We start from the raw sequence: 27,806 nt of genomic DNA, 5'->3' as shown, positions 1-27,806 counted from the left end.
GATTCATGAGAAAAATAAATTCGTTGATTTAAACTACTAGACTTTGGGATGGTTTGTTATGCTGTGATAATAGCCACCAGCATTTTCCCTGCTCATTCACCACCAATACCCACAATGCTAACAAATGGAAGAAGTTACAGAATTGGCATAATCAGGCAATAATATTTTATTTTATTAAGAGTTCACAGACTCAATTTAGGAAAATTCAAATCAGAAATCCTTCATGTTTCAAGTGTTAGCACGCACATTTTTTCAGTCCATATCTGCGTGCACCTTGTTAGTGAAGCAGTTGGTATCTCCAGCAAGATGATTCTGTGGTCCACGTGAGGCAGGAGAGTAAGAAGCTAGGAAAATTCCTGGATGAATGGAATAAGAAAACTGAGATGAGAAGATGGGCAGCTTATAGCCAGTTTGTTAATCACAAAATCTTATCTTCCCCAACCAGGGGCACTTGGGAGCAAATGGTTTATACATCTCCTCCCTAACCAGAGAATACATAGCTTTAATCAGAATGGTCTGGGAAGTAGAGCACAAAGACCCAATTCATGCCATTTGTGCCAGCTAAACCCAAGGGCAGATGAAGTCAGGGAAAAATATCAAAAACCACATCAAAGCCAGGCACAATTAAGGTAAAATAATGCAGTGAAACAGACAAAAGAATAATCCAAAACTCCCCTATACACTTACCTTGATGCATCTTTTTAAAAATTTTTATTGATTTTTTACAGAGAGGAAGAGAGAGAGATAGAGAGCTAGAAACGTTGAAGAGAGAGAAACACTGACCAGCTGCCTCTTGCACACCAAAGGTACATGCCCCTGACCAGAATCAAACCTGGGACCTTTCAGTCCACAGACCAATTCTCTATCACTGAGCCAAACCGGTTTAGGCTATGCACTTATCTTAATGCATCAGCATATTAAAAATGCACCTGGGAAGCTGATTGGAAAGAAACGGATAAAATGTTCTCAAGACAAAAACTCGCTCTTGCACAAGCCCATGCCCTATACCAGGCATGAACTTTTTATTTCTCCCTAAACTCTGTGGATCCCCATGAGGGACGTGCAACCAGGGGAGCAGTGGGCAGTGGCACCCAGCCTCAGCTCCTGATCCTGTCTCCAAGGCCCCTTTTCCCTGACTTCCCACTGAGCTGAAGCAGTCCCACCTTGGCTCACTTCTTTCCTATAATATTTCTAGAGCCAAAGCAGCCTCACCTAGGCTCTCTGCTGTTGCTTCTTCTATCCTAAACCCTTCTTTTATTTCACTGTCCCCAGCTTTAATGAGCATCCTCTTTCCTACACCAAGTCAAGAACTCACACACTATGGGCCAGTACCTGTCTGGTAACACGTGGATGTTTGTAAGTTCCTAAATTCTCTTCTTGATGTTCTCTCTTCTTTTTTAGATACCGTCCTAAAATGTCCCTGACTATAACTTAAAAATATCTAATGTGCTAAATATTTTTCATTTGCATCTGTAGATCCAGGCTTTGCCCTCCTTCAACCTGGCTCTTTGTCCCAGGAGGCTGATCTATGTGGATCATATTGTTACTAAACTCAAGGGCTTCTCCACTTGGGGTGTCCTATTCCAGAAGGAGACATGGTTGTCACAGGGTAGTTTTATTTACTTGTAGCAAGTTAAGGAGACAGGGGATTCATATCAAAAGCTCTGTCTCCCCAGAGAGAAAGGCTTATACATTCTTTACACTATTTGTGGTCAATTATACCTTCCTTCCTTCCTTCCTTCCTTCCTTCCTTCCTTCCTTCCTTCCTTCCTTCCTTCCTTCCTTCCTTCCTTCCTCTCTCTCTCTCTCTCTCTCTCTCTCTCTCTCTCTCTCTCTTTCTTTCTTTCTTTCTTTCTTTCTTTCTTTCTTTCTTTCTTTTTTTGTTGGCTACATTTGTCTTGTTGAGCTCTTATCAAGCTCATCTTGTTTCCAGCTGGTCTCATAAATTTAATGTTTAATAAGTGTAGCATTTAGTAAGAATGGCCCATACATTTTGACCCTTGTGCTATCTAACAACACCAGTGGGATCTCTGGCTCTCTGACTTATGCTTGACTTCTGCCAATGGGAAGTCCAAGCAGGAGATCTCTTCTGGGTTGCAAAGCAAGTCTGGGTGTTTGTTCTCTTGTCTCTCTCCCTGCAAATTTAGCTCTGACCACCTGCAATGCTAGTTGAAGATCACACCTTCTCTAAGGTGTGGGTTCCAGGCCTCGCCCCCTTAGGGTTAGGGTGTAATTTCCTCACTGTGGCCAGCAGTCTACTTTGTCACTTGCATCCCTGAGTCTGAGGATTATAGGAAACCATGCAGTTGACTCTCTCCCAATTACCTAATTAGATTGAGACATCTCTGCTGCTAGAATCCTAACTGAGAAATCTTAATGATAATCACTCTCCTTTGTCTTTCAGAAATCCCCTGATCTTTAAAAAAATTCCCTCTAGTGTTTCTTGTGGACAGTGGCTACAGCCTTTGGACAGGTTCAAGCCTTGGACTAATGAGAGTGCATGAATCTCTCATGACACAATTATAGTCAAAGGCTAAAGTTCTAAGCTTGACCTTCTGGTCTGAACCTGTGGTACCATGTGGCTGAGTAATATGGGCTGCAAGAAGTGTAGCAAATAAACAAAGCTTGATCAGGTGCATGGAACTGAGTAGATTCAAAACCCACAAGAACATTGTAAACATATTGACCCCTGCCCTTATTTGACTCTTGGAATCTGGCTATAAAATGAAGATGGGCTTGCAGGCTGGGGCACTGTCTCTCTGTCAGAGAGGCCAGCATCCCATTTAGCCCCAGCTTTATTCTCTTGTAAAACACAGAGGCCATCAAGTGTGCTAATGTGAGTAAGGGTCTAAAAATGCTCACAAATCAAGTATCACAGGCAATTAAATAGGTGGGAAAACTTATTTATTTGAATAAAAGAAAAGGAGTTATCAGGTGATAGCATTTCATAGGCAGTGATATATGAAAAATTCCTTTGAGGCAAGGAAGGAGTGGTTCAATACATTTTAGAAAAGATGTGTTTATTTATAAACTAGGAGCCCAGTGCAAGAATTTGTGCACCTTAAAGGAACTGTGGGCCTCGAGGCTGTGGTTGACACAGGGGTGGGTCTCGGCTCATCCTCTGTGCCCCTGCCTAACCCCTGCCACCATGCCGTGGTACCATGTTTGCCAGCACCCCCACTCCTGCTGCCAGTGCTCCCATCCACTGATGGTGCTGAGAAACCGGGGCCTGGTGCCAGCAGCAGGTGCTTGTGGGGCTGGCGTTGTCAGCAGGTGTGAGCAGCTGCTGCTGCTACAATTGCTCCTCAGGATTGGGGGATATGGAGAAGCCCTCAGGGGCCATCAGGGTTGGCAGTTGCCTTTTGTACCTGCTGATGGTGCCAAGTGATTGGGACCAGCGCTGGGCACCAGCAGCAGGTGTGAGCATCAGATCTGGTGCAGGCAGCATGTGGGAGTGGGGCCAGTGATATGCGGGAGGACAGAATTTTTAGTAAGTACCAGAAGCTTGCCCTGATGACAGTGACCAGCGCCTCACTTTGTTCTGGTGCCCCCATTCACCTGCTCCACCATTCCACAGCACCCAATGCCTACATGCCCTCTGGTGCTCAGAGCATCTTATAGCGACTGGTTGTTTGATTGTTCTACCATTCAATCTATTTGGATATTAGCCTTTTTTTATATAGGATTAAACAGTGCATTTACATAGTAGCCTTTTATTATATAGGATAAAACAGTACATTAGACATGCACTGTATATAAGAAATGTTTAAACAAGGAATAATTTGGGATCTGGAACAAATTAATTCAATTTGCATTTTTCTAATGGAAAAAAAGATTTGATTTTTTAACAAGTTGGTTCCACTATAATTGAAGTTCATAAGAAATTTCATCAAATAAAGAATAATAATTATAGTCCATTTGTATACATGTAGTTTTATTATTAAAGTGGATGTTCTAGATGTTATATAGCTGTTACCTTAAAATACTATTAAAAGGAGTATAGAGGTAGGGAAGGTGGGTTTAACAAATGGGGGTCCATGGGAGTGGAAGACATATGTAATGGGCAGAGATAGAGCCAAGCTACCAGAATATTTGTCTCACATACACAGAGGATGGAGGAATATTATAAGAATAGAGGCCCAGTGCATGAAAATTCATGCACTGGAGGAGGGAGGGTCCCTCAGCCTGGCCTACTCCCTCTTACAGTTTGGGATCCCTCAGGGGTAGAAGGAGGTCTATTGTTCAGGGAAAGGTGATGCCCCCATCACACCTCTACTGCTGTCACTGCTAGCAGCACAAGCCTCAGCTGGTCCTGGTTACCTGAGCCCCAGGAAGCTTTGGGCGGCTGGGCAGCCACCATCTCAGGCTTGCCTGCACTTCAGGCTGGCCCTGAGGGGCTGAGGCCGTTTCTGGTTGCAATGCACATGTGCCGCTCACTGCACCCCCCCCCCCCCAAGTTGGGCTGAAAGGACTATGGGACTCTGGTGGGGCTGAGGGGACTGGGCACCACCATATTTGTGATGATATGATGGACAATTTGCATATTCCATTTTGATTAGATAGACTAGAGGCCTAATGCATGAAATTCCTGCACAGGGAGGGTTGTATCCCTCAGCCCAGCCTACACCCTCTTCAATCTGGGATATCCCTCTCACAATCCAGAACTGCTGGCTAAAAACACTTGCCTGCCTGCCTACATTCATGCCTGCCTAATTCCCCCTAACTGCTTCTGCCTGCCAGCCTGATATCTCCCAACTGCAGGCCTGGTTCCCCCACATCCAACTTCCCTTCCCTGATGGCCTGATTGCCCCTAACTGCCCTCTCCTGCCAGCCTGGTCACCCCTAACTATTCTCCCTTGCTGGTTTCCTTTCCCCCCAACTGCTCTCCCTTTCAGGCATGGTCCCCCCTCCCAGCCCCAACTGCCCTACCCTGCCAGCCTGGTCACCCCTAACTGTTCTCCCCGTCAATCCTGGTCCCCCCTAACTGCAATCCCTTGCAGGCCTGGATCCCCCCAAACTGTCCTCCCCTGAAGGGCTGCCACCCCCCAACTGCCCTCCCCTGCTGGCCATCTTATGGCAACTAACTTGTGTCCACATGGGGCAGCCATCTTGTGTATTGGAGTGATGGTCAATTTGCATATTACTCTTTTATTAGATAGGATAATTGAAAGAAGAACAGTGGGGCACCAGGTGGTTTTGAAACTTTGGAACTAATACTATGTAAGGAAAAGGGAGGAAAAGGCAATTAGAAGAGCACATGGTACATAAAATGGGGAAGGGGTCCAAGAAGAAGGTAGCATATATAGACAAAGAGCTGCCAGCATTTATAAACTTTAATACAAAGAGACTTCACTGGTTAAGTACTTGGGAACACCACTCAACTCACAAGTTTGATATGCTTCCAAGAAAGTTCTATATTTAAAAAAAAAAAAAAATTCTTTCAGTGCACAAAATCCCCCGCCCCCAACTTTATGAAGAACTTGGGAGGATAGTTCGAGTTCACCCAATTCTGCATTTCAGATTTGCAATACCAGCTCTCCACATCAAGTAGGAAGTAAGTGGACTCTGTAGCCTTTTCATTGTCTGCTTTGTAGTTTTGGAGATGATGCAGGGCCCATGGGCCACTTAATTTGGCTGTAGTGTAGATGCTCTCTCAAGCAGCTGCTGCCTTAAGCAGGGTTCTCTTTCACCTTCCTTTTTTCAGCTCTTAACCTATTGGTTGTTAGACTACCTGCTTTACATTTATTGCCAAAGACTGTAAAGTGGATTTAGAACTGTTATAAGGTCTTCTGCTTTGTTAAAATCGTACTTTGAAACTAAGTTCGAAATGTGCATAAGAATCAATTCAAGGAATGTTGGTTATTTGCTTTTCTTGGTAACTAGAAAGAAGGCTTCTAAGATTTATTAGTTAAAAACGAATCAGTGGGATTATAGAAAGTATAAGGCATGGAGATGCATTTTGAAGGAAATAAAGAATGGGGTCTTAATTTTCATACTCTTACTAAAAAAACAAAAAAAACAAAACAAAAACAAAACAAAAAAAACCACGCCTTTATTCTGCAAATTTATTCTTCAAAATTCATAATAAGAGAACCAGTGAGGAGAGTCTGAGTTCACCCAGTTTCATGTATTACTGTTACGAAAAAGTAAATTTCTTTGACAGTTCCATTATATGTAAATCTATAGCCATGTCATTTTAATTTATTTTGTCATTTGGAGTCATTTATTGTTCTACTCTGATGCATTTGCAAATATGTTACATCTTCAAAAAGATCAATGGAATGGACTCTGACTTATTTTAAAATATGGCTTCTGAGAATAAATGTTCACATCATATATCTTTTAACTGGATGAAAATGTCTACAACTCTAAGGAATAACTGGACTCGTAGGCAGAATGGCAAATGATCAGATCAATAAAAATTGATTAAGGGTTGGATAAACTGAAGATAATTATTTTTTTTGAATTTTTAAAAATATTGCTAATTTCTAAATCTTTTTTTGTTTCTGTACCAGATATAATAAAACATATATGTTTGTTTCTTTGCTTGTTTACAATTTGGTGAATCATACCTTGACAAGAGGCCCAGTACACAAAATTCATACACTCCTTTGGGGAGGGGGAGGGTCCCCCAGCCTGGTCAGTGCCCTGTCACAGTGTGAGAGCCACAGGATCAATCACCCCAAAGAGGTAGGCCCCACCCACCCATTTGGGGCTCCTCAATGGATTGCCCCAAAGAGGTAGGCTGGAGCTGGAGCTGGGGTCCCACCTCTGTGCTGCACAGAGCTTGGAGGCAGGACCCTCAGCAAACCCAGGAAGGCCTCGCTGCCTGTAGCCAGGAAGAGACGGGACCCCCAGGCAGACTCCATGCAGCGCATGAGTGTCAAGCCCAGCCCTTCCCACCTGCGTGTGCCTGTGATGCAGGCACAAGATGTAGCCATCCTGTGATGGTGTGAGGGCATCAGAGCCTGATGACCACTTAGGCTTTTATTAGTAAGGATAAGCAATATTAGACCATTTAAATTTTTCTCCCTACGTAACCCATTAGAATTTATAAGTACAACTAGAGGCCTGGTGCATAAAACTCATGCATGATTGGGGATCTCCAGGACTGGCTGGTGATGTTGGCGTATTTTCGTCAAATAAGGCTTTTACTATGTTAAGGTATGAGCCCTCTATTCCCAATTTGCTGAGGGTTTTTTTTTTGTTTGTTTGTTTTTTTTTTATCAAGAAAAGGTGTTGAATTTTGTCAAACTTTTTTTTTCTGCATCAATTGACATGATCATGTGATTTTTGCTCTCAATTTGTTTTTGTGATGTATCACACACATTTATTAATTTGAATACATTGTAACAGCCTTGCATTCCCAGAATAAATCACACTTGGTCATGGTGATGGTCTTTAATGTAATTCTGGATTTGGTAGAATTTTGTTGAGTATTTTAGAATCTATGTTCATAGGGGATATTGGCCTGTAACTCTTTTTTTTTATTTTTTATTTTTAAGTATTCTTTTCTGGTTTTGATCGAAAAGTAATGCTGGCTTGAATATGTACTTTCCTCTTGAATTTTTTGGAATATTCTGAGAAGAATAGGTTTTAGTTCTTCTTTGGATGTTTGATAAAACTGCTCTGTGAAGCCATCCAGATCAGGGCTTTTGTCTGCTGTAAGTTTTTAGATTACTGCTTCAATTTAATCAATAGTTATCAGCCTATTCAGTTTTTTTTTTTAATTCTTCCTGATTGAGTTTTGGAAGGTTATCTTTTTCTAGGAATATGTTCATTTATTCTAGGTTGTCCATTTTGTTAGAAGTGTTGTTCATAGTTTTTTTTTTTTTTTTTTACAATCCTTTGGATGTCTGTGGGTTCAGTTATTCATTCACATATTTCATTTCTGATTTTATTTATTTGGATTCTTTCTCATTGTTTCTTTGTGAGCCTGGCAGAAAGCTTATCAATCTTGTTTATCCTCAAAGAAGCAACTCTTGGTTTTATTGATCTTTTGTATTTATTTTTGTCCTGTATTTGTCCTTTATTTGCACTCTCATCTTCATTATGTATTTCCTTCTGCTTATTATGGGCTTTTTTTGTTGTTGTTCTCTTTCTACTTCTTTAAGTTGTAGTGTTAGATAATATATTACCATTTTATCTTGTTTGCTTGTTTCTGGTTGTTTTTTTTTGCTTTTTTTTTTCTTTTTAGGTAGGCCTGAAGAGCTATGAACTTCCCTTTCAAGACTACTTTCACTCTGTCTCATAGATTTATAATTTATTTTTTAAAAATATATTTTATTGATTATTTTACAGAAAGGAAGAGAGAGGGATAGAGAGAAACATCAATGAAAGAGAAACATCAATTAGCTGCCGCTTGCACACCCCCTACTGGGGTTGTGCCCTCAACCAAGGTACATTCCCTTGACCGAAATCGAACCTGAAATCTTTCAGTCTGCAGGCCAAGGCTCTATCCACTGAGCGAAGCTGGTTTTGGCTCCCATAGATTTTTGATTATTGTTTTTTCATTGTCATTTGTTTCCAGGATGCTTTTATTTCTTCTTTGATCTCTTAGGTTACCCAATCATCATTTAATAGCATGCTATTTAGCCTGTGCGTGCTTTATATTTTCATTGTTTTTATTATGTGTTGATTTCTAATTTTATGGCATTGTTATCTGAGAAGATGCTTGATATGATTTATATCTTCTAGTATTTGAAGACACTTTGCCCATGTATGAATATGTGGTCTATTTTTGAAAATGTCCCATGTACACTTGAGAAGAATGTATATTCTGTATCGTTGTGGTGACATGCTCTGAATATGTCAGTTTATTCCATCTCTTCTAGTGTGTCACTTAGGATTGCTGTTTATCTGCTGATTTTTTGTTTAGAGGATTTATCCAGTAGTATCAATGGGGTATTATAATCCTCTACTATGATTGCATTGCTCTAGAACTCTCCCTTGATATTTTCCAGAAGTTGTTTTTTTGTTGTTGTTTTTATGTATTTGGGTGCTCCTGTATTGGGTGCATATATGTTTATCAGAGTTATATCTTCTTGTTGAATTCTTCCCTTTAATATTATGAAGCAGTCCTCCTTATCTCTTGTTATGGCTGTCACTTTGAGGTCTATTTTGTCAGATACAAGTATTGCTCCCAGGTCTTGTTATTTTTATTTCCATTTACCTGAAAAAAATGTCCCCATCCCTTCACTATCAGTCTATGTTAGTCCTTTGTTCTAAGTTGGGTCTCTTGTGCACAGAAAATATATGGGTCATGTTTTCTGATCAATTCCACTACCCTTTGCTTTTTATTGGAGCATTTGGTCCATTTACACTTAAGGTTGTTATTGATAGGTATTGTTTGTTGCCATTTTTATTATTTATGCCTGTGTTTCTTCTTCCCTTCCTATTTCTTCTTTTTACAACAGTGCCTTTAGCATTTCTTGCATTGCTGGTTTGGTAGTAATAAACTCCCTTAGCGCTTTTTTTGTTTCTACAGCTCCTGATTTCACCTTCAATTTGAATGATAGCTTTGTTGGTATAATATTCTTTTTTTCCCTTTTTTTTTCATCTGTTCTGCTGGCTTTATTTTTTTTTAATTTAATAACTCTTTATTAGGTTATTATAATTGTTTCTCCTTCCCCCTCCATAGCTCCCTTCCACCCACTTCCCACCCCACCCTCTGCCCTTACCTCCCCCCATTGTCCTCATCCATAGGTGTACGATTTTAGTCCAGTATCTACCTGCACTCCCCAAACCCCTTCGCCCCTGATAATTATCAATCCACTCCCTTTCATTGCCCCTGATTTTATTATATTCACCAGTTTATTCTGTTCCTCCAATTTTGAATTCACTTGATTTTTAGATTCACTTGTTGATATATATGTATTTGTTGATCATAATTTTTATATTTCTTCTTTTTCTTCCTCTTCTTAAAAAATACCTTTCACCATTTCATGTAATACTGGTATGGTGATGATGAAGTTCTTTAGCTTTTTCTTATCTGTGTATCTCTTTATCTACCCTTTAATTCTGAATGATAACTTTGCTAGATACAATAAACTTGATTGTATGTTCTTGTTATTCATCACTTTGAATATTTCTTGCCATTCCTGTCTGGCCTGCATAGTTTCTATTGAGAAATCAGCTGATAATCATATGAGTGCTCCCTTATAGATACCTAATCATATTTCTCTTGTTGCTTGTAAGATTCTTTCTTTGTCTTTAGCCCTTGGAATTTTAATTATGATGTGTCTTGGTGTGGTTCTCTTTGGATTCCTTTTGTTTGGGGTTCTGTGTGCTTCCTGGACTTGTAAGTCTATTTCTTTCACCAGGTAGGGGAAGTTTTCAGTCATTATTTCTTCAAATAGGTTTTCAGGATCTTGTTCTTTCTCTTCTTCTGGCACCCCCATAATTCTGATGGTGGTAGACTTGAAGTTGTCCCAGAGGCTCCTTACACTATCTTCAACTTTCTGGATTTTCTTATTGCTTCTCTGGAGGAGTGTCTTTTGCCTCTTTGTATTCCAAATCTTTGACTTGATTTATGTGTTCCTCTTGTCTGCTGTTGGGTCTCCGTATAATATTTTTTATTTCAGTCAGTGTATGTTTAATTTCTAGTTAGTTCTTTTCCATAACTTTGAGGGTCTCATTAAATTTATAAGCCTTTTCTAGAAATTCTTGAAAAACCTTATTACCGTGGTTTTGAACTCTATATCCAGTCTTTTGTTCTCCATTTCTTTCGTTTGAGATCTGTTTCCTTGTCTCCATATTTTTGCCACTTTCCTGAGTTGGTAGGGCGGCTCTGTATGCTTGGTGTCCTATATGGGTCAGTGGGTCAGCCTCCCCAGTTACCTGACACTCTTTGTGGTACACTTGAAGTTGTCCCAGAGGCTCCTTACACTATCTTCAACTTACACTATCTACAACTTCAAGTGTGCTCCGTTTTGTGGACTGTGTGTACAGCCTTATTGTAGTTAAGTGTTGATTGTTGTTGGTATCACTGGGAGGAATTGACCTCCAGGCCAATTGGATGTGAGTTTCAGCTATGTCTACTCGGGGATACCTTCTGTATTGGAGACAGTCTTATAGGATCAGACTTGCAAAATTGCAAAAGCTTCTGTGCTCAGCTTGGATGGGGCAGAGTCTCAGGGCTTAGCTACCAGTCTTGGCTTCCAGTCAGCCTTGCCCTTGTGCATGTGCCTCAGACCTTTGCCTTCCACAGATCCCCCGAGTTTCTGCCTGACAGTCCCAATTCCCCATGCAAGAGCATGGGTGCCCCAGGGGCTTGCCTGGAACTGGGTTGGGTCTCTGAATAATACTTTTAATCCCAGTGCAGTTGGAACTGGAATTCAGTGCAGTCAGGAGCTTCCAATTCCTTCCGCTATGGAGAGGCTGCAACAACCTCCACAGTCAGACTTCTCTGTGTGCACTCATTCGTGCATACCTCTAGACCCTGCCTGCTGCGGCTCCTGGCACCCTAAGTCTCCAAGTCTCTGAGTCTTTGTGTGCCTTTCTCTATAGTCCAGACTTCACCCCAATGAGCCTGGGTCCACGGGGTTTTGGCTGGGGCTGGAATTTAGTGCAGTTGGAACTGGAGTTCAGTGCAGTTGGGGGCTTTCTTTCCCCTCCTGCTAGCCAGGCACTCAGCCGCCTTTCCTCTCTGCACTCATGCCTCTCCCTACTTCAGCGCTTTGTGGCTCCCCTGATCCATGAGCCTCTCTCCTTCTTTGTAGTTTTAGCGCTTCCTTTCAGCCAGCTTTCCTGAGGTTTTGGATCATGCCTTTTCTGACTTAGTTTTTGTTTTGAAATCGTTGTGTGAGGCAGCAGTTTAAGTGCTTACCCAGGCTGCCATCTTGGTTTTCTCTGGTATAGTATTCTTGAAGCAGTCCTTTGCTTTGCAGCATTTTGTATATTTCATCCCATTGCCTTCTCGCATGATATGTTCCTGTTGAGAAATCAGTTAGACTCTATAGCAGTGATTCTTAACCTGTGGGAATCACAGCCCACAGGTTGAGAACTGCTAGTGGGGTTGCCTAAGACCATCGGAAAACACAGATATTTAGATTATGATTAACAACATTTGCAAAATTACAGTTATGAAGTGGTAATGAAAATAATTTTATGGTTGGGGGTTACCACATGAGGACCTGTATTAAAGGGTTGCGGCATTAGAAAGGTTGAGAATCACTGGTCTAATGGGAGATCCCTTGTAGGTAACTTTCTCTCTTTGGAAGCCTTTATGGTTCTTACTTCATCCTTGATGTTTGCCAATTTAATTATGATATGTCTTCTTGGATTAATCTTGTTTTGCGCTCTCTGTGCTTCTTGGATTTGTGTGACTTTATTCTTCCCCAAGTTAAGGAAGTTTTCTCTCATTATATCTTCAAATAGATTTTATAATCCTTGCTCCTCTTCTTGCCCTTTTGGCTCCCCTATTATGTGAATGTTATTTCATTTTGTGTTGCCACAAAGCTCCATTAAACTCTTCTCTGCCTTTTTAAGTGTTTTTCTTTATTCCCAGTTGATGCTTTGCTTGGGTGTTTTTTTCTACATTTTCTTCTAACTCACTAATGTGGTCCTTAGCTTCTTCTACTCTACTGTTGAAACTTTCCATTGTGTTCTTCATTTCCTCTTGCTTCTTCTTAATTTTCTCTTGATTCTTAAACATGTTGTTGGATTTATCTTCTATTCTTTACAGTGTCCTTATATCCATTGCTCTGAAATTGTTCTCTGAAAAATGATTGCCTCTATTTTATTTATTTCCTTTTTTGATGATTCCTCCATTTCTTTTGTACGGGGGCTATTTTTTTGTCTCCCCATTGTTGCTGTTTCTTTGTGATAGTTTCTTGATCACACTTCTATTTCACCAAGATTTTTTGAATTTTTCTTATAGAGTAGATGTTCTGTGGGACCCAGTGGTGCAGTCTCTCAGATCTTCTGTGCAGGATATGCTAAGGATGCTCTCTACTTTGGATATTTGGATTCTCTTGGTGTAGTACAGGGCAAACCACAGCTTGAGAGCCATATGAGGCTCTTTGGCCCTTTGAGTGTGGCTCTTCCACAAAATACCATGGCCTGGGCAAGTCTATTTTGAAGAAGTGGCATTATAAGAAGTTTAAGTTTAAAAATATGGCTCTCAAGAGAAATTTTAATCATTGTACTGTTGATATTTGGCTCAGTTGACTAAAGAGTTTGCTGATCACTGGTGTAGTACATACAACTCGAGTGTTGTTGTTCCATCATGGATGGAGTCTCATCTCAGGGGGTCTGGTTATGTGGCTTACTCTCTACCCATTCTCCAGACATCCTCTGCCCTTCCTGGCTGTGAATTTTCTCTCCAGCTGTGTCTAATTCTCCAATTCTGGTGGATGTTATTCTATTTAGTTGCTCCTTCTATCTGCTCTGGGACAAGGCACAGAATATGTATGTCTATTTGGCCCCCATTTTTCTCTTTTGTTTGTTTGTTGTTGTTTTTTTTAATATATTTTATTGATTTTGTACAGAGAGGAAGGAAGAGAGATAGAGAGCCAGAAACATCGATGAGAGAGAGTCATCGATCAGCTGCCTTTTGCACACCCCCTACTGGGGATATGCCCACAACCAAGGCACATGCCCTTGACCGGACTCGAACCCAGGACCCTTCAGTCCCCAAGCCGACGCTCTATCCTTTGAGCCAAACCGGTCCCGGCTCTTTTGTTTGTTTCTTGAAGTCCCTCCTCAACACAGAGCTGCATGTCTGCTGCTCCACTGCTTGCAGTACTGCCTTGCCAAGCGCAGTGCTCCCCTATACTCCTCTTCTTAGCTGAGAAATGGGGACTATGCTTTATACAATAACAGCAGTAGGCTCAATGAAGTCAAGCTGTGAGATACTCCCTCAGCCAGGTTGGTGCCCCCAACAAGCATGTGTTTTAATTTACTCTGACAATATCTGTCTTGTAATTAGTTATAGACAACAAACACATTCTCTTACTTACAGTGTCCTGATTGCAGCCTTATTGAGCTGTGCCTGCCTCTAACACCCATGCTTCTTCATACATTTCACAGCTCAATCACTGTCCCTTGGGAACTCTCTGGGCTTCATTTCTCCCAAACCAAAGAGCAATATTCTAATGTTTCTTTGCTTACAATGAACATTGCTATTCATTTTTTTCCTCCCTTTATTTTCACTAGCGACCCTTGCCTTTCTTAGCAAGTGATAATGGTAGAGTTTTCCTGTTTGTTCCTTGCAAAAGAATATTGAAAAGTGGGCAAGACCAAAATCCAGATTACCTATCAGTGCCTCTGCTGGGATAAATGCACAACCATTAAACCACAATGACCTTGGCAGCAGAGGAAATGTCCAGTCTCAGCATTTGGCACTGGTTTTTCCCTTTGTGTTCCTAATGGTTTCGAGGCAGGGCTGTGAGTCTTATGCTCCAATATGCACTCAGCTGTTGCAGATTATTATGTCCCCCTTTTACGTGTCTCTTTAGTGATGTGAAGGCACCAGGGACTTTGGAGACTTTGTAAAGACACAAGACAGAGGACACTGTAGGGAGGAGATCTGGAATTACCCAGCAGTTTTTGAGGTGAGCCTGAGTTTGTTTGTTATTGTAGAGATACCGAGGGCAGAGCACATGTGCATGAACAGGTGAGCCATGCAAACCTGGCTCATTTAACTGTACTAGAGAGCTGTATCCTATAGATCTGCATGGAATAGAGGGATGACTCTTTATCCCACCTCATATCACCAGTTCTCAGCCCACAAAGACCTGCTTGCCCTTTATTTTGGGTTTGAAATAAAAATATCCAAACCTCTCAATTTCTTAAAGAAAAGCCTATGCTCACCCTATCAGTGTGTCAGCCAGTGAGAAAACTCCTTTTTGGAAGTATACTTTCTGCAGGCCTCAATGGCTCCTAGGAACTTGACTCTTTAGTTAAGTCTAGTTAAATTATCCTTGGGTTTGTAGAAGAGTCTGCATTCAAGTTGCTGAAGAGTCTGAATAAAGATGCAGGGAAGAAGACATGCCTTTCTGGAAAAAATGGGCCATTCTTCAGTGCTTTGTATTCTTATGAGCACATACTCCAATATATGTGTGTGTGTGTGTGTGTGTGTGTGTGTGTGTGTGTGTGTGTGTGTCTGCACTTGGGTGCATGGTTTTTGCACAGTGGTTAGGAATGACAGAGCAGTATCTTTGTGTAATGGATATATGGCATATGAACAAATATCTGCAATATTGATTCTATTAACATAATGTAAATGTTCAAGACATTTTAAAAAATATGTATTTTTATTGATTTCAGTGAGGAAGGGAGAGGGAGAGAGAGATAGAAATATCAATGATGAGAGAGAATCTTTGATCGGCTGCTCCTGCAAGGCCTGTACTGGGGATGAACCTGCATCCCAGGCATGTGCCCTTGACCAAAATCTAACCTGGGACCTTCAGTCTACAGGTGGACGCTCTATCCATTGAGTCAAACCACCAAGGAATTTATTCATGTATATAATTCAGCTTCAATTGAAATAAATGGGTCTGGACTGAGGCTTTGTGTTGGCTCTGGCTCTTGATCCCCCGGGGAGACCAGGGATGATTCCAGGACCATCCTGCCTGAGGTCAGTGGAGAACAGGCAAGAGCAACAACAGTTGTTGGGTTTCAGTAAGAGAAAAGAAGGTCTCAGGGTTTTTTTGGGGGGGGGAGGAGGGAAGAGGATGGGACTGGGCAGGACTTTTGTCTTTGGGTTGGCAGGTTACTGCCAGGTGAGGGACACAAGGAAAGCCTGTGGGCCTCTGAGGCACAGACACCACAGAAGGATGTGATTGTCAGGTGATGGGTCTAAATCCTACTTAGATACACTCTGTCACTCAGTGCGGACCTCCTCCACAGCCTGGAACCAGCCTCTGGAGAACAGTCTCCAAGGCTTGAACAGGACACCCAGCAGCGCAGATATGCGCAGCTTCCAAGCCATCACCCAGTTCCACAGCTTCCACCTTCCTTGCCCCCTTGTTCTGCCCACCAGCCTCTCTGCCACCCTTCGTAGCTGTTCCTCAGGCCTTAAGGAAGCAAGTTCCTGCACCAGGCGGTACACGTCGTTGGAGTAGGGGGCACCTGCGTGGTCCCCCACCAAGCGCTCCACCAGCAGCAGCAGCTCCTGAACCTGGGCCTCCTGCTCCCTTCCCATTGCCTTGTTGTCAAAGGCACACACTCGACCCCCACAATCAGACACCAGAGCCCTCAGCGCATGGTTGTCAGTGTGTTGCACATACTCTTGCAGAGAGTCCCCACCCAGGTCCTCCTTGCGCGTGAACAGCACGATGGTGCGCTTCACCACGTTGTCTCCAAACAGGACCTTGAGCGCTCTCACAGCCTGCTGATCCTGTGCAGTGAAGCGGCCCAGCTGAGTTACCAGGAGCAGCGCATGGGGCCCAGGCGCAGACAGCAGGTAGCAGCGGGCTCGCTCCTGGCACCCTGGGTCTGTCTTAGAGACCAGGGAACTAAAAAGATCCGGGGTGTCCATGACTTCTACGTGCCTTCTATCCCATCTGCGGCTCCACACCTCGCAGGTTCTGGTCACCGAGGTGGCTGCGAGTCTGGAGACAAAGCGCTTGTGGCCCAGGATGCTGTTCCCCGTGGCGCTCTTTCCAGCCCCTGTCTTCCCCACGAGGATGAGCCTCAGCGGGGCCTTCATGCTGTCTTCAGAGCCTAGAGGACAAGTGATCTGTGAGCTTCCAAGCCTTAAAGCAACAAATCCTGGTTACCCAGACCCCTGGAGGCCTTTGAACAAGAACAGCAGTACCTCAACTCTGCTTTCCAATCAAAGCCTTACTGAGGTCATTGTTCAGAGCTTTCTGAACTCCAGGGGCTCTTCACCACCTTTTCCTGGTTTTACCACATGCATCTGTTGATGGTCAACACCTGGTAGGCAGGGGTGGGGAATCTTTTCTCTTCCAAGGACTATTTGGATATTTATAACCTCATTCAGTTAATATAATTCACTTAATATAAATGTATGTTGCTATGAAAAAAGCTCCTAGATTTATTGAATTTTGAGAACTGACTGCTGTTGCCCTGGCAGGGCCAGAGCAAATGATTTAGCGGGCCTTAAACAGCCTGAGGACAAGATGTTCTCCAACTTTGCTCCAGAGGATGCCCCTTTCTAATTCCAGGTATGGCCTCACCCATTATCCCTGCTCCCCCACAACCTGTGAGCTGGCCCTATTTGAGGCTTCAGTGGCCTCTGCCATACTTCTCCAAGATTCCAGCCTGCCCATAGAAGATGGGCATGAGGGGGCAGTAGGCCTGGGCATGAAGGGCTGTCTAGAGTCCCAGACACCCTGGATTTGATTCACTGCCCTTTCATTGGCCAGCTATGCCATCTTGGAAATTGCCAATCAGGTGTTAAAACTTGATACAAAAATAGGGATAATGGTAAAAGTTGTTTCTCCCGTGGCTGTTGAGAGGATTGAATGATATTCCCCTTTTCTTTCTTCCTTCTCTCCCTCCATCCCACTTCCTCCTTCCCCTCCCTCCTCATATCCCTTCCCCTCCCTCATAATAAGGTGCCTGCTAATAAGACACCTGTTTAACCCTCCATGTTCTCTAACATTCTACCTGGTGTATCCCTCTAGTGCATGACCTGATACCATGTACATCATCTTCTGTGCAGGTCAGAGTAGGTTTATTATCCTCATTTTACTCTTGGGGAATGCAGGCTCAGGCTAGTCAGGGAAGTTCATATTCTTCCAGCTTGACAGAGGCAAGGACCCAACTAAAATGCACATCTCAGAGCTCTTGCTGTTTTAACTGAGACACCTCAGAGACCTGTTTGTGGTTATATGCTCAGTTCTGAGTTTTCCCATTTTTATCATTATCCAGGGCTCATAACTGGAGGTAAGTATGCAGTGCACATGTCCTTACCATAGACACTTTCTTCATCTCTTGCAATCTTCCGTCCTCCCATGCTTACCTGAAAAAGTCACAAACACTGTTAATTCATCCTTCAAATAGGTATAAATACCTATGATGTGTCAGCTCAACTTCAAAGAGCTGGTGACACCACAGTGACAAAGTCATCTTTCTTACTTACCCTGAACATCAGAATTGAAGGGAAAACACTGGAAGGGTTGGGAAGTGATGGGAATAATATTGTGAGAGCATTTCATGAGCTTGATTTTGTTTTTTTCAGGGACATTAAATCCAAGAGGCAGAGTGGAGATTTAACACTCATGTCAGTAAGAAAGCTTTAGTTTTTATTTTCTTTGTAAATTCTATGTCCGTGATAAAATCTGTAGATACTAGAATTTTTCAGGAGATTTAGAAGACAGGGGAAGCTTATGAAAACTCGAAAATTTTCTCAGTGAACTAAGGATCCAGTTACCGTAGATGGCCTGGGAGATGTACAAGAGTAGAACTGGAATTTTTGTTTTGAAAATTGGAAAAGAAACATATGTCTCAGGTGATCTGGAGCCTCTGACAATGCTCTTGGGAAGTCAGCTCACTGTCCTGTCTCATGTGTGTAAATATGATCAGTGTCCTGGAGAGACTGGGACACTCCCCTCCAACTCCTGACATCCTGCCCCCCAAAGCCAAGGTTTCTCCAAGTAAAGTGGCTCTAGCCAATCAATCATGGTTTAACACAATGGAACCTTCTGTGCTTGCTGAGTCTCTGTGTACAATGCACAGTCCCCAGTAAGAACTTGGGCATCCAGGCTGGAGGAGATACTTGCTGATGCTCCTGAAGCTGCTGAGTGTGAAACTCAAACATCCTTACACACCTGGGAGTGTGGAGTTACTATTTCTAGGTCCGGCTCCCCTTCGTGGTACTTACTAGAACCAAGGTACTCACTCAGCGAGCTTTTTACAGGCACTGAATTCTTCCAGGTCCTCACAGCTCCTACTCTGTGGACCACTTCCTTCCCCTGCTGAAGCTCACTTTTCCTGCAGAATTGGTGACAAGCTCTGAAGCTGGCCCCGGAAGCCCCTGATCTCCTGCTGTCCTCTGGTTGTGAGTTCAGCAGGCTCTTCCTCCCAGCACACAGGGAAGTGCCTTGCCTCTCAGACCTCAGAGGCAGGAAGCCTCAGGGGGTGGGGCCCAGGGGGGGCACATTAAAGAGACAGTAACATTCACTAGTGAAGCATTGGGTTGGGAAGTTCCCACTGTGAAGCCCTGCTTGATGCTGTGGTGATGTCCTCTGAAGGCCCCTATGACACAACAGCTTGTCTCACACAGGGGCTATAACCTCAGAGAAGAGCATTTTAGGTTTCTGAGCCCTGTTTTAACTTCTAGCCTTGATCCCTAATCTTAATTCCGTTTGCTTTAGGTCTTTACCTATAAACTGAGACCCCTTTTCCTTAAAACAGTGCCACCAAGGTGGTCTTTGGGCAAGGAATCACATGAAAAATATCATCTTTTTCAAAGGAAAGGAAGGTTTTTCCAATTATTGAAAATGGACCAGCAGGGAGAGTGTGAAAACTTTCCCTCAGGGTTTATTCTGGCCATCTTTGTAGGTGTCTCCTACCATAAAGTCATGAAAAGGTGAGGAAAATTGCCAGTTCCTGCATGGAGGGAGGGAGACTACCTGTTAATGACCAAACCTTACCTAACTCATACACACTCCTGGAGTTGACTTTGCCCATATAGTGAGGGGTTTCATTTAACCTGAAGCTAATCGCCTGGGGTCTGATTTTCACCCATTCTTGCCAGCTCCTTATCTCTAGTGAAGAACCCAACTCCACCTACTTTTTCCCCCATCAGCTTTATCAATATAGTTGATGAGGTGCCATTGTATAAGTTTGAAGTATATAATGTGTTGATTTGATACATTTATTTCTATTTTTTTAAATAAATGTTTATTGCTCAGATTATTACAATTGTTTCTCGTTTTCCCTTCCACCCGGTTCCCAACCCACCTTCTGCCCTTAACTCCCCTCTACCCCCCACCAATGTCCTCATCCATAGGTGTACGATTTTAGTCCAGTATCTTCCTGCACCCCCCATTTCCCTTCCTCCCTGATAATTATCATTCCACTCCCTTTCTTTGCCCCTGATTCTATTATATTCACTAGTTTATTCTGTTCCTCAGATTTTTAATTAACTTGACTTTTAGATTCACTTTTTGATATATATGTATTTGTTGATCATAATTTTTATATTTTTTCTTCTTCTTCCTCTTCTTAAAGAATACCTTTCAGCATTTCATATAATACTGGTTTGGTGGTGATGAACTCCTTTAGCTTTTCCTTATCTGCAAAGCTCTTTATCTGCCCTTCAATTCTTAATGATAACTTTGCTGGATACAGTAATCTTGGTTGTAGGTTCTTGCTATTCATCACTTTGAATATTTCTTCCCACTCCTGTCTGGCCTGCATAGTTTCTTTTTTTTTTTTTTAATAAGTTTTTATTGTTCATATTATTACAAATGTTCTTCCCCCCCCCCACCATTGCTCTCCTCCACCAGGTTCCCACCCCACCCTCTGCCCTTTCCCCTCTCCCCATTGTCCTCATCCATAGGTGCACAGTTTATGTTCAGTCTCTTCCCACTCCCCCCTCTCCCCTTTTCCCCAAGAATCATCAGTTCACTCCCCTTCCATACCTCTGATTCTATTATATTCAACAGTTAATATTGTTCATCAGATCTTTTTAATTTCCTTGGTTTTTAGATTCACTTGTTGATAGTTACGTATTTGTTGTTCATAATTTTGATCTTTGTTTACTTTCTCTTCTGAAAGAACTCCCTTCAGCAATTCATATAATTCTGGTTTGGCGGTGATGAACTCCTTTAGCTTTTTTTTATTAGTGAAGCTCTTTATCTGGCCTTCGATTCTGAGTGATAGCTTTGCTGGGTAGGTTATTTTTGGCTGTAGGTTCTTGCTATTCATCACTTTGAATATTTCTTGCCATTCCCTTCTGGCCTGCATGGTTTCTGTTGAGAAGTCAGCTGACAATCGTATAGGTGCTCCTTTATAGGTTACTACCTTCTTTGCTCTTGCTTCTTTTAATATTCTCTCTTTGTCTTTTGCTCTTGGAATTTTAATAATGATGTGTCTTGGTGTGGTCCTCTTTGGATTCCTTTTGTTTGGAGTTCTGTACGCTTCCTGGACTTGTAAGTCTAATTCTTTTACCAGGTGGGGGAAGTTTTCTGTCACTATTTCTTTCAGTATGTTTTCGATATCTTGCTCTCTCTCATCTTCTGGGACCCCCATAATTCTGATGTTGGTTCGCTTGAAGTTGTCCCAGAGGTTTCTTACATTATCTTCAATTTTCTGGATTCTCTTGCCTTCTAGCTTCTGTGGAGGAGTGTCTTCTGGCTCTTTATGTTCCAAATCTTTGACTTGATTCTTGCGATCATCCCTCCTGTTTTTAGGACTCTGTAAAATATTTTTTATTTCAGACAATGTATTCTTTATTTCTTGTTGATCCCTTATCATTTCTTGTTGACTCCTTATTAATTCTAGTTGATCTCTTTTCATATCCTCATAGGCCTTATCCATCTTTTCTAGGAAATTCTTGAAAGACCTTATAAGCGTAGATTTGAACTCTATATCCAGACGCTTTTTGTCCTCCATTTCTTTTGTTTGTGATCTATTTTGTTGTCTCATTTCACAGTTACAGATGGGGCGGGGTTTCAGGGTGGAGCCTGCAGCTTTGGCTTCTGTCAGCCCCGCCCTATGGCCTGCATAGTTTCTGTTGGAAAATCAGCTGACAATCATATTGGTGCTCTCTTACTGGTAATTAACAGCTTTTCTCTTGCTGCTTGTGAGATCCTCTATTTGTCTTTTGTCCTTGGCATTTTAATTATGATGTGTCTTGGTGTGGTCCTCTTGGATTCCTCTTGTTTGGAGTTCTGTGCACTTCCTGTCCTTTAAGTCTATTTTGTTCACCAGGTGGGGAAAGTTTTCTGACATTATTTCTTCAAATAGGTTTTCAGTATCTTGCACTTTTTCTTCTGGTACCCCCATAATTCTGATGTTGGTATGCTAGAAATTGTCCCAGAGGCTCCTTACACTATCTTCAACTTTCTGGATTCTCTTTTCTTCTTGCTTCTCCAGAGGAGTGTCCTTTGGCTCTTTGTATTCCAAATCTTTGACTTGATTCATGTGGTCCTCCTGTCTGCTGTTAGATCTCTGTATATATATATATATGATTTAAGTCAGTTTGTTTAATTTCTAGTTGGGTCTCATTAAATTTATCAGCCTTTCTAAGAAATTCTTGAAAAGCCTTATATCTGGTTTTGAACTCTATATCCAGTCTTTTGTTCTCCTCCATCTCTTTCATTTGAGATCTATTTTCATTTCTTGGCATTTTTACTGCTTACCAGAGTTGGTAGGGTCACTTTGTGTGCTTGGTGTCTTATATGGGCCAGTGGGTCAGCCTCCCCAATTACCTGAGGTAGGCACTCTTTGTGCTCCCCTTTGTGGACTGCATGAATAGCCTTGCGTTAGACTTGCATTAGACCTCCAGGCCCATTAGACTGGATTGTTGTTGGTATCACTGGGAGGAATTGACCTCCAGGCACATTAGATCAGCTATGTCTATTCTGGGATATCTTCTGTATTGGAGTCAGTCTTATAGGATCAAATTTGAAAAATTGTAAAAGCCTCTGTGCTCAGCTTGGATGGTGTGGAGTCTCAGGGCTGAGCTGACATTCTTGGCTTCCTATCAGCCCTGCCCTTGTGTGCTGCCTGAGTTTCTGCCTGACCATTCAGATTCCATGCAAGAGCATGGGTGCCCAAGGGGCTCTCCCGGAATTGGCTTGGGTCTCTGAAGTCTGGAGCTTCTGACTCCTTCCACCATGGAGGGGCCACAGCAACCTTTGAGGTCAGACCAATCTGTGCTCACTCACTAGCACACGTGACTAGACCCTGCCTGCTGTGGCTCCCGAATCCCCAGGTCTCCCAGTCTCTGAGTTCCTGGGTGCCTTTCTCTACAGTCCAGACTCCATATGAGCCTGGGTCCACGGAGTTTCGGCCGGGGTTGGGGTTCAGTACAGTCAGAAAGAGTTCAGTGCAATCGGGGACTTCCTTTCCCCTCCTGCCAGCCAGGCATTTGGCTGCCCTTCTGCTCACTAGCGTCTCCCTACCTCAGTGCTCAGCGACTCCCAATTCGATCCATGAGCCTCTCCTTCTTTCTAGTTTTAGACTTCCCACTCCTGCAGCTTTCCTGTGTTTTTGGATGATGTCCATTCTGTCTTTTAGTTGTTGTTTTGAAATTGTTGTGCGAGGTGGCAGCTTAGGAGCTTACCTAGGCCGCCATCTTGGTTTCTCCCTGATTTGATACATTTATATATTGTATTTTAAAAACAACCACTATCATACTGTTTGTTAACACCTGCATTAGGTGCCACAATTACTATATCTTTTCTGTATTGAGAACATTAAAGATCTACTCTCTTAGCAACTTTCAAGTACATAATACATGGTTGTTAGCTATAACCACTGTAGCTGTGCATTCAATCCCCAGAATTGAGGAAAAAACTTCATCTCTAACTGGAAGTTTTTACTGTTTGACCAACATCTCCCAATTCCTCCCATCCACCAGGGTTTGATAACCACCATTCTACTCTCCATTTCTATGAGTTTGATTTTAAAAATATACATACACACACACACACACACACACACACACACACACACACAAAAGACATCATATAGTGTTTATTTTCTTCATTAAGACTAATGTATACTTTGCAAGTGCCCTCAAGTTCCATCTGTAAATGGCAAGATGTCTTCTTATTCTCAGGGCAGAAAACACACACGCACACACACACACACACACACACTCACTCACATACATGGGCAACAGTATGTTTACAGTTATAAGTACTCAAAACACAAAATTGAATCTTTCATTTTTTATTAATTATTATATGATTTATTTTGCACACTAGTAACTGTAAACCTACTTTTGCCCAACTGTGTGTATCATCTACACTAGGGGTGTCGAACTCAATCAGAGAAGGGGCCAAAATCTAAAATCCAGCCTAAATCGCGGGCCGAATGGTTTACTGAACAGTCATAAACTGTCATTGTGATGGAAACGCAGCGGAGTGCAGTGATGACAGCGCGGTGCGGGCCACATTGCAAGGCCTGGCGGGACGGATTTGGCCCACGGGCCTTGTGTTTGACACGTGTGATCTACACTAATAAAGGAGAAAAATGCTAATTGACTGTACCTTCGCTATGCCTACAGCCCATCAGGAGTGAAATGCAAATTAATCCAACAAAGATGGAGGGTAAATTTGCATATGCAAGAGGGGTGGGCTGTGTCTGACACTTTTGCAGGGTCCAGTCCTCCATGCGGGAACAGGCAGGCCAGGCGGGCAGTGCCGGATGCTGCCTGTGGGTCCAACCTGCCATCTGTAACCAGATAGGCATGACGGGCTGCACCTGATGCTGCCTCAGGGTGCAGGTGGCCATCAGGAACTGGACAGGCCAGACAGACAGTACCTGACGCCTACTGCAGAGTTCAGCTTTCCATCAGTAATGGTGCAGGCTGGGTGGACAGTTCCTGTCACCACCTGTGGGGTCCAGGCTGCCATTGGTGTTGGGTAGGATGGTGGCCTGTTCCTGATGCTGCTTTGGGGCCCAGGTTGCCATTGGGTACCCGGCAGGCCTGGTGGATGCCTCCAGTGAGGTCCAGGCAGCCATTGTGAATAGGACAGTAGTGGAAGGAAGCACCTCACGAAGCCCGTGGGCTCCACCCTGCCATCCAGGACTGGGAAGGCCTGGCAGACAGTTCCTGACACCTCCCGCAGGGTCCATGCAGCCATTAGAGTTGGGCAGGCCTGGCGGGCAGCACCTATCCTCTCCTGTGGGGTCCAGGCCACTATCAGGGCTGAGGCAGGCCATGTAGGAAGCACCTGACACTGCCCGCAGGGTCCAGGCAGCCATTGGTAACTGGGCAGACCAGGGGGGCTGAACCTGATGCTGCCTGCTGCATGGAGGCCGCCATCGGGGAACCTGGTAGGGTCTTTGGGATCACTGTATGTCCCGGGCTGCCTGTGGACACCAGTGGAGCAGGCTGGGGTTGAACATTTTAATGAAAATGGGATGCCTGTGTCCCAGCCCACTGTGCCCAGTCCCTGGCAAGGAGAGGGCAGTGGAAAGTTACCAGGCACCAGGGCTTGGAAGGGATTGGGAGCACACTACAGGCATGCTACCAGGAAGAGGTGCTGAACCAAAATGATACAGAGGGTTGGCTGAAAGAGGCATGCAAAGGTGCAGACAAGGCGGCTCTTGCTGGTGCTGAGCTTGATAACGCATCAGCATCAACAGCCTGATCACCTTTCTGAAGAAGGTGCATGAAGAGGAGATCGCTGAGCTGCAGGTGCAGATCCAGTACAATCAGATCTTCATAGAGATGGACACATTCTCCAAGTCAGACCTCTCTGCAGTGCTCAAGGACATCAGGACCTGGTAGGAGAAGCTGGCTGCCAAGGACATGCAGAATGCAGAAGAATGATACAAGAGCTGCTCACCATGCTGACCAAAACACTACCAAGAACACCTATGGGGTGCACACCACCAAGAACAAGGTGTCTGAAAGCCGCTGCCTGTTCAAGGCCAAGACCCTGGAGATCTAAGCATGCCAAGGCATGAACGAAGCTCTGGGAAAGCAGAACTCCAATGTTAGTGCTCTGCAGGACACAATCAACAAATTAGAAAATGAGCTGAGAACTACAGAGAGTGAAATGGCATGATATTTAAAAGAATACCAGGACCTCCTCAATATGGCTTTGGATATTGACATTGAAGCTTACAGGAAACTCTTGGAAGGTGAGGAGACCTGGCTCAGTTTCACCAGCATGGGAAGCATAGCCAGTGTCTACACCCAGAGTTCCCAGATCTTTGGTCGATCTGCCTAATGTGGTTTATAGACTAGCTCCTACTTGATGTCAGCTCGCTCCTTCCCTTCTTACCACACTAGCAACATCCAGGAGCAGCAGATTGAGGTGGATGAGACCATTAGGAAGCTAAGAGGGAACCCCTCTGAAGGAGAAGCTAAAGAGGAGAAGGAGAAGGAAGTGGCTGACAAAGAGGAAGGAGAGGGAGAGGAAAAAGGTACCAAGGAAGAATTTGAGGATGCAAAGGAGGAAGAAGTAGGAGGTGAAGGAGAAGATGCCTGAGAAGCTGAGGATGAGAATAAAGATGAAGGTCCTGGGGAGTAACAAGCAACCAAGAAAAGATTGAGCCCCCTTTCCTTAATTATTTCAGGAATAATCCTCCTGAAAACAGAAAGCAACGCCCCCCCCTGCACAAATTTCTTGCACCAGGCCGCTAGTACCTAATAATAGACAAACATGTAAATTGACTGTATCTCTGCTACTCCCACATCCAATCAGAGTGAGTATGCAAATTTATCTAACAAATATGGAGGCTAATTTGCATATGTAAATGCCCAGCAGCCTGGGTCCTGAGAACTTCTCAGGACCCAGGTCACTTTGAGCTAGGCACGTGGGTCCTGAACAATCTGAGAAGGGCCTGAGCCATGGGGCTCCTGGGTAGGAGTGGAGCCCATGATCGGAGGGAGCTGGGGGCCATTTTCCAGACGCCTCAAGCCTTTGCCAGAGGCTTGGTCCTAGGCAGGGGTTATTGGAGGGAGCTGAGGGGCCCCTGCCCAGGCCCCAAGAGTGGGGAGTAGGTCTCAGCCACAGTCTGGCCTCCCTTTGTGGGAGATAACCAGGCTGATCATGGGAAGGCACCAACCCCATCACCCCGCTGCTGCAGCCACTGCCAGTCACTGTAGCCACTATGGTGTTTTCATCAACACGAACTCCATTGCCTTCAACATTAAAAAAAAAATAACAACTTTTTTTAGGCATTTTCAAGATGTCTTTTTCATAAGAGATGACATTTCTTTCTTTCTTCCTTTTTTCCCCCTCCTCACCTGAGGATATGATTCCATTGATTTCTAGAGAATGTGAAGAGAAAGGGAAAGACAGAGAGAAACATCAAATTGAGAGGAACACTTTGATTGGTTGCCTCCTGAATGATCCCTGACTTGGGCCCCTGCCAGGGAGGAGCCTGAAACCTTGGTACATGCCCTTGATCATAATCTAACCCAGACCCTGAGGTCAGTAAGTCTAAGCATTATCCACTGAGCCAAAACAGCTAAGGCAGGATATGACATTTCTTAGGCATCTAGCAGCAGACCCATCATTTTTTTTTTTCCTCCAGGAGAGAGAGTGGTAGATAAGATCACCTTTTTGGATTCTCATTACCCAAGTTACTAAGGATATTACCAGTTGGCAAATAGGGAGCTTAGCCAATGAGCACTCAGAAAAGTTGTTTACTCTGTAGTTCACCCCTATCATCTCCACCCCTGCCAAAGCCTAAAGCCTCAGTCCTGGGCAGGGCCCCCCCAGCTCCCTCTGATTACGGGCTCTGCCCCTGCCCAGGTCTCAAGCCTTTGGTGGGGCTTGGGGCCCAGGCAGGGACCCCCAGCTCCCTCTGATCACAGGCTCTGCCCCTGCCCAGGCCCCAAGCCTCTGCCAGGCCTAAGCCATCAGTAGGACATCCCTTGAGGGCTCTCAGTATGTGAGAGGTGGCAGGCTTGGATGAGGGACACCCTCCCCCTCTGCCCCCCAGTGCACGAATTTTGTGCACCGGGCTCCTAGTGTGTGTGTGTGTGTGTGTGTGTGTGTGTGTGTGTGTGTGTTTGTGCGTGTGTGTGTGTGTGTGTGTATCACATCATCATCATCTATTCATCCATAGATCCATAGACAGGAAAGATTTTATATGGATCATATGGTGGTTTGATTTTTTATTTTTTGTTAAGACTTCATACTGTTTTTCATAGAATCTGCACTAAGTTACATTCCTAGGGACAGTATATAAAGTTT

General features: G+C 43.6%; 1 protein-coding gene and 1 pseudogene across 3 annotated transcripts; one reads left to right on the top strand and one right to left on the bottom strand.

The window, feature by feature from the left end:
• Window positions 1-15,649: 15,649 nt before the first annotated feature.
• Window positions 15,650-19,036, bottom strand: LOC118711457 (GTPase IMAP family member 1). Of its 3 annotated transcripts, none has more exons than XM_045576017.1 (3): window positions 18,794-19,036; window positions 17,884-17,932; window positions 15,650-16,668 (listed from the first exon to the last, which is right to left on the bottom strand). In XM_045576017.1, exons 2-3 carry the CDS (start codon window positions 17,924-17,926, stop codon window positions 15,827-15,829), a joined length of 885 nt encoding a protein of 294 aa, XP_045431973.1. In that variant the 5' UTR covers window positions 17,927-17,932; window positions 18,794-19,036; the 3' UTR covers window positions 15,650-15,826. The 3 variants fall into 3 exon arrangements, with proteins under 3 accessions (XP_045431973.1, XP_045431969.1, XP_045431976.1); XM_045576013.1 differs by having other exon boundaries at window positions 18,812-19,036; XM_045576020.1 differs by having other exon boundaries at window positions 18,899-19,035.
• A 5,866-nt stretch (window positions 19,037-24,902) lies between these two features.
• Window positions 24,903-27,197, top strand: LOC118714530 (annotated as a pseudogene).
• Window positions 27,198-27,806: the final 609 nt, after the last annotated feature.

Source organism: Pipistrellus kuhlii, unplaced genomic scaffold, assembly GCF_014108245.1.
Source record: "Pipistrellus kuhlii isolate mPipKuh1 unplaced genomic scaffold, mPipKuh1.p scaffold_m20_p_10, whole genome shotgun sequence".
Classification (NCBI taxonomy): domain Eukaryota; kingdom Metazoa; phylum Chordata; class Mammalia; order Chiroptera; family Vespertilionidae; genus Pipistrellus; species Pipistrellus kuhlii.
This window is presented reverse-complemented; position numbering and strand designations above follow the sequence as displayed.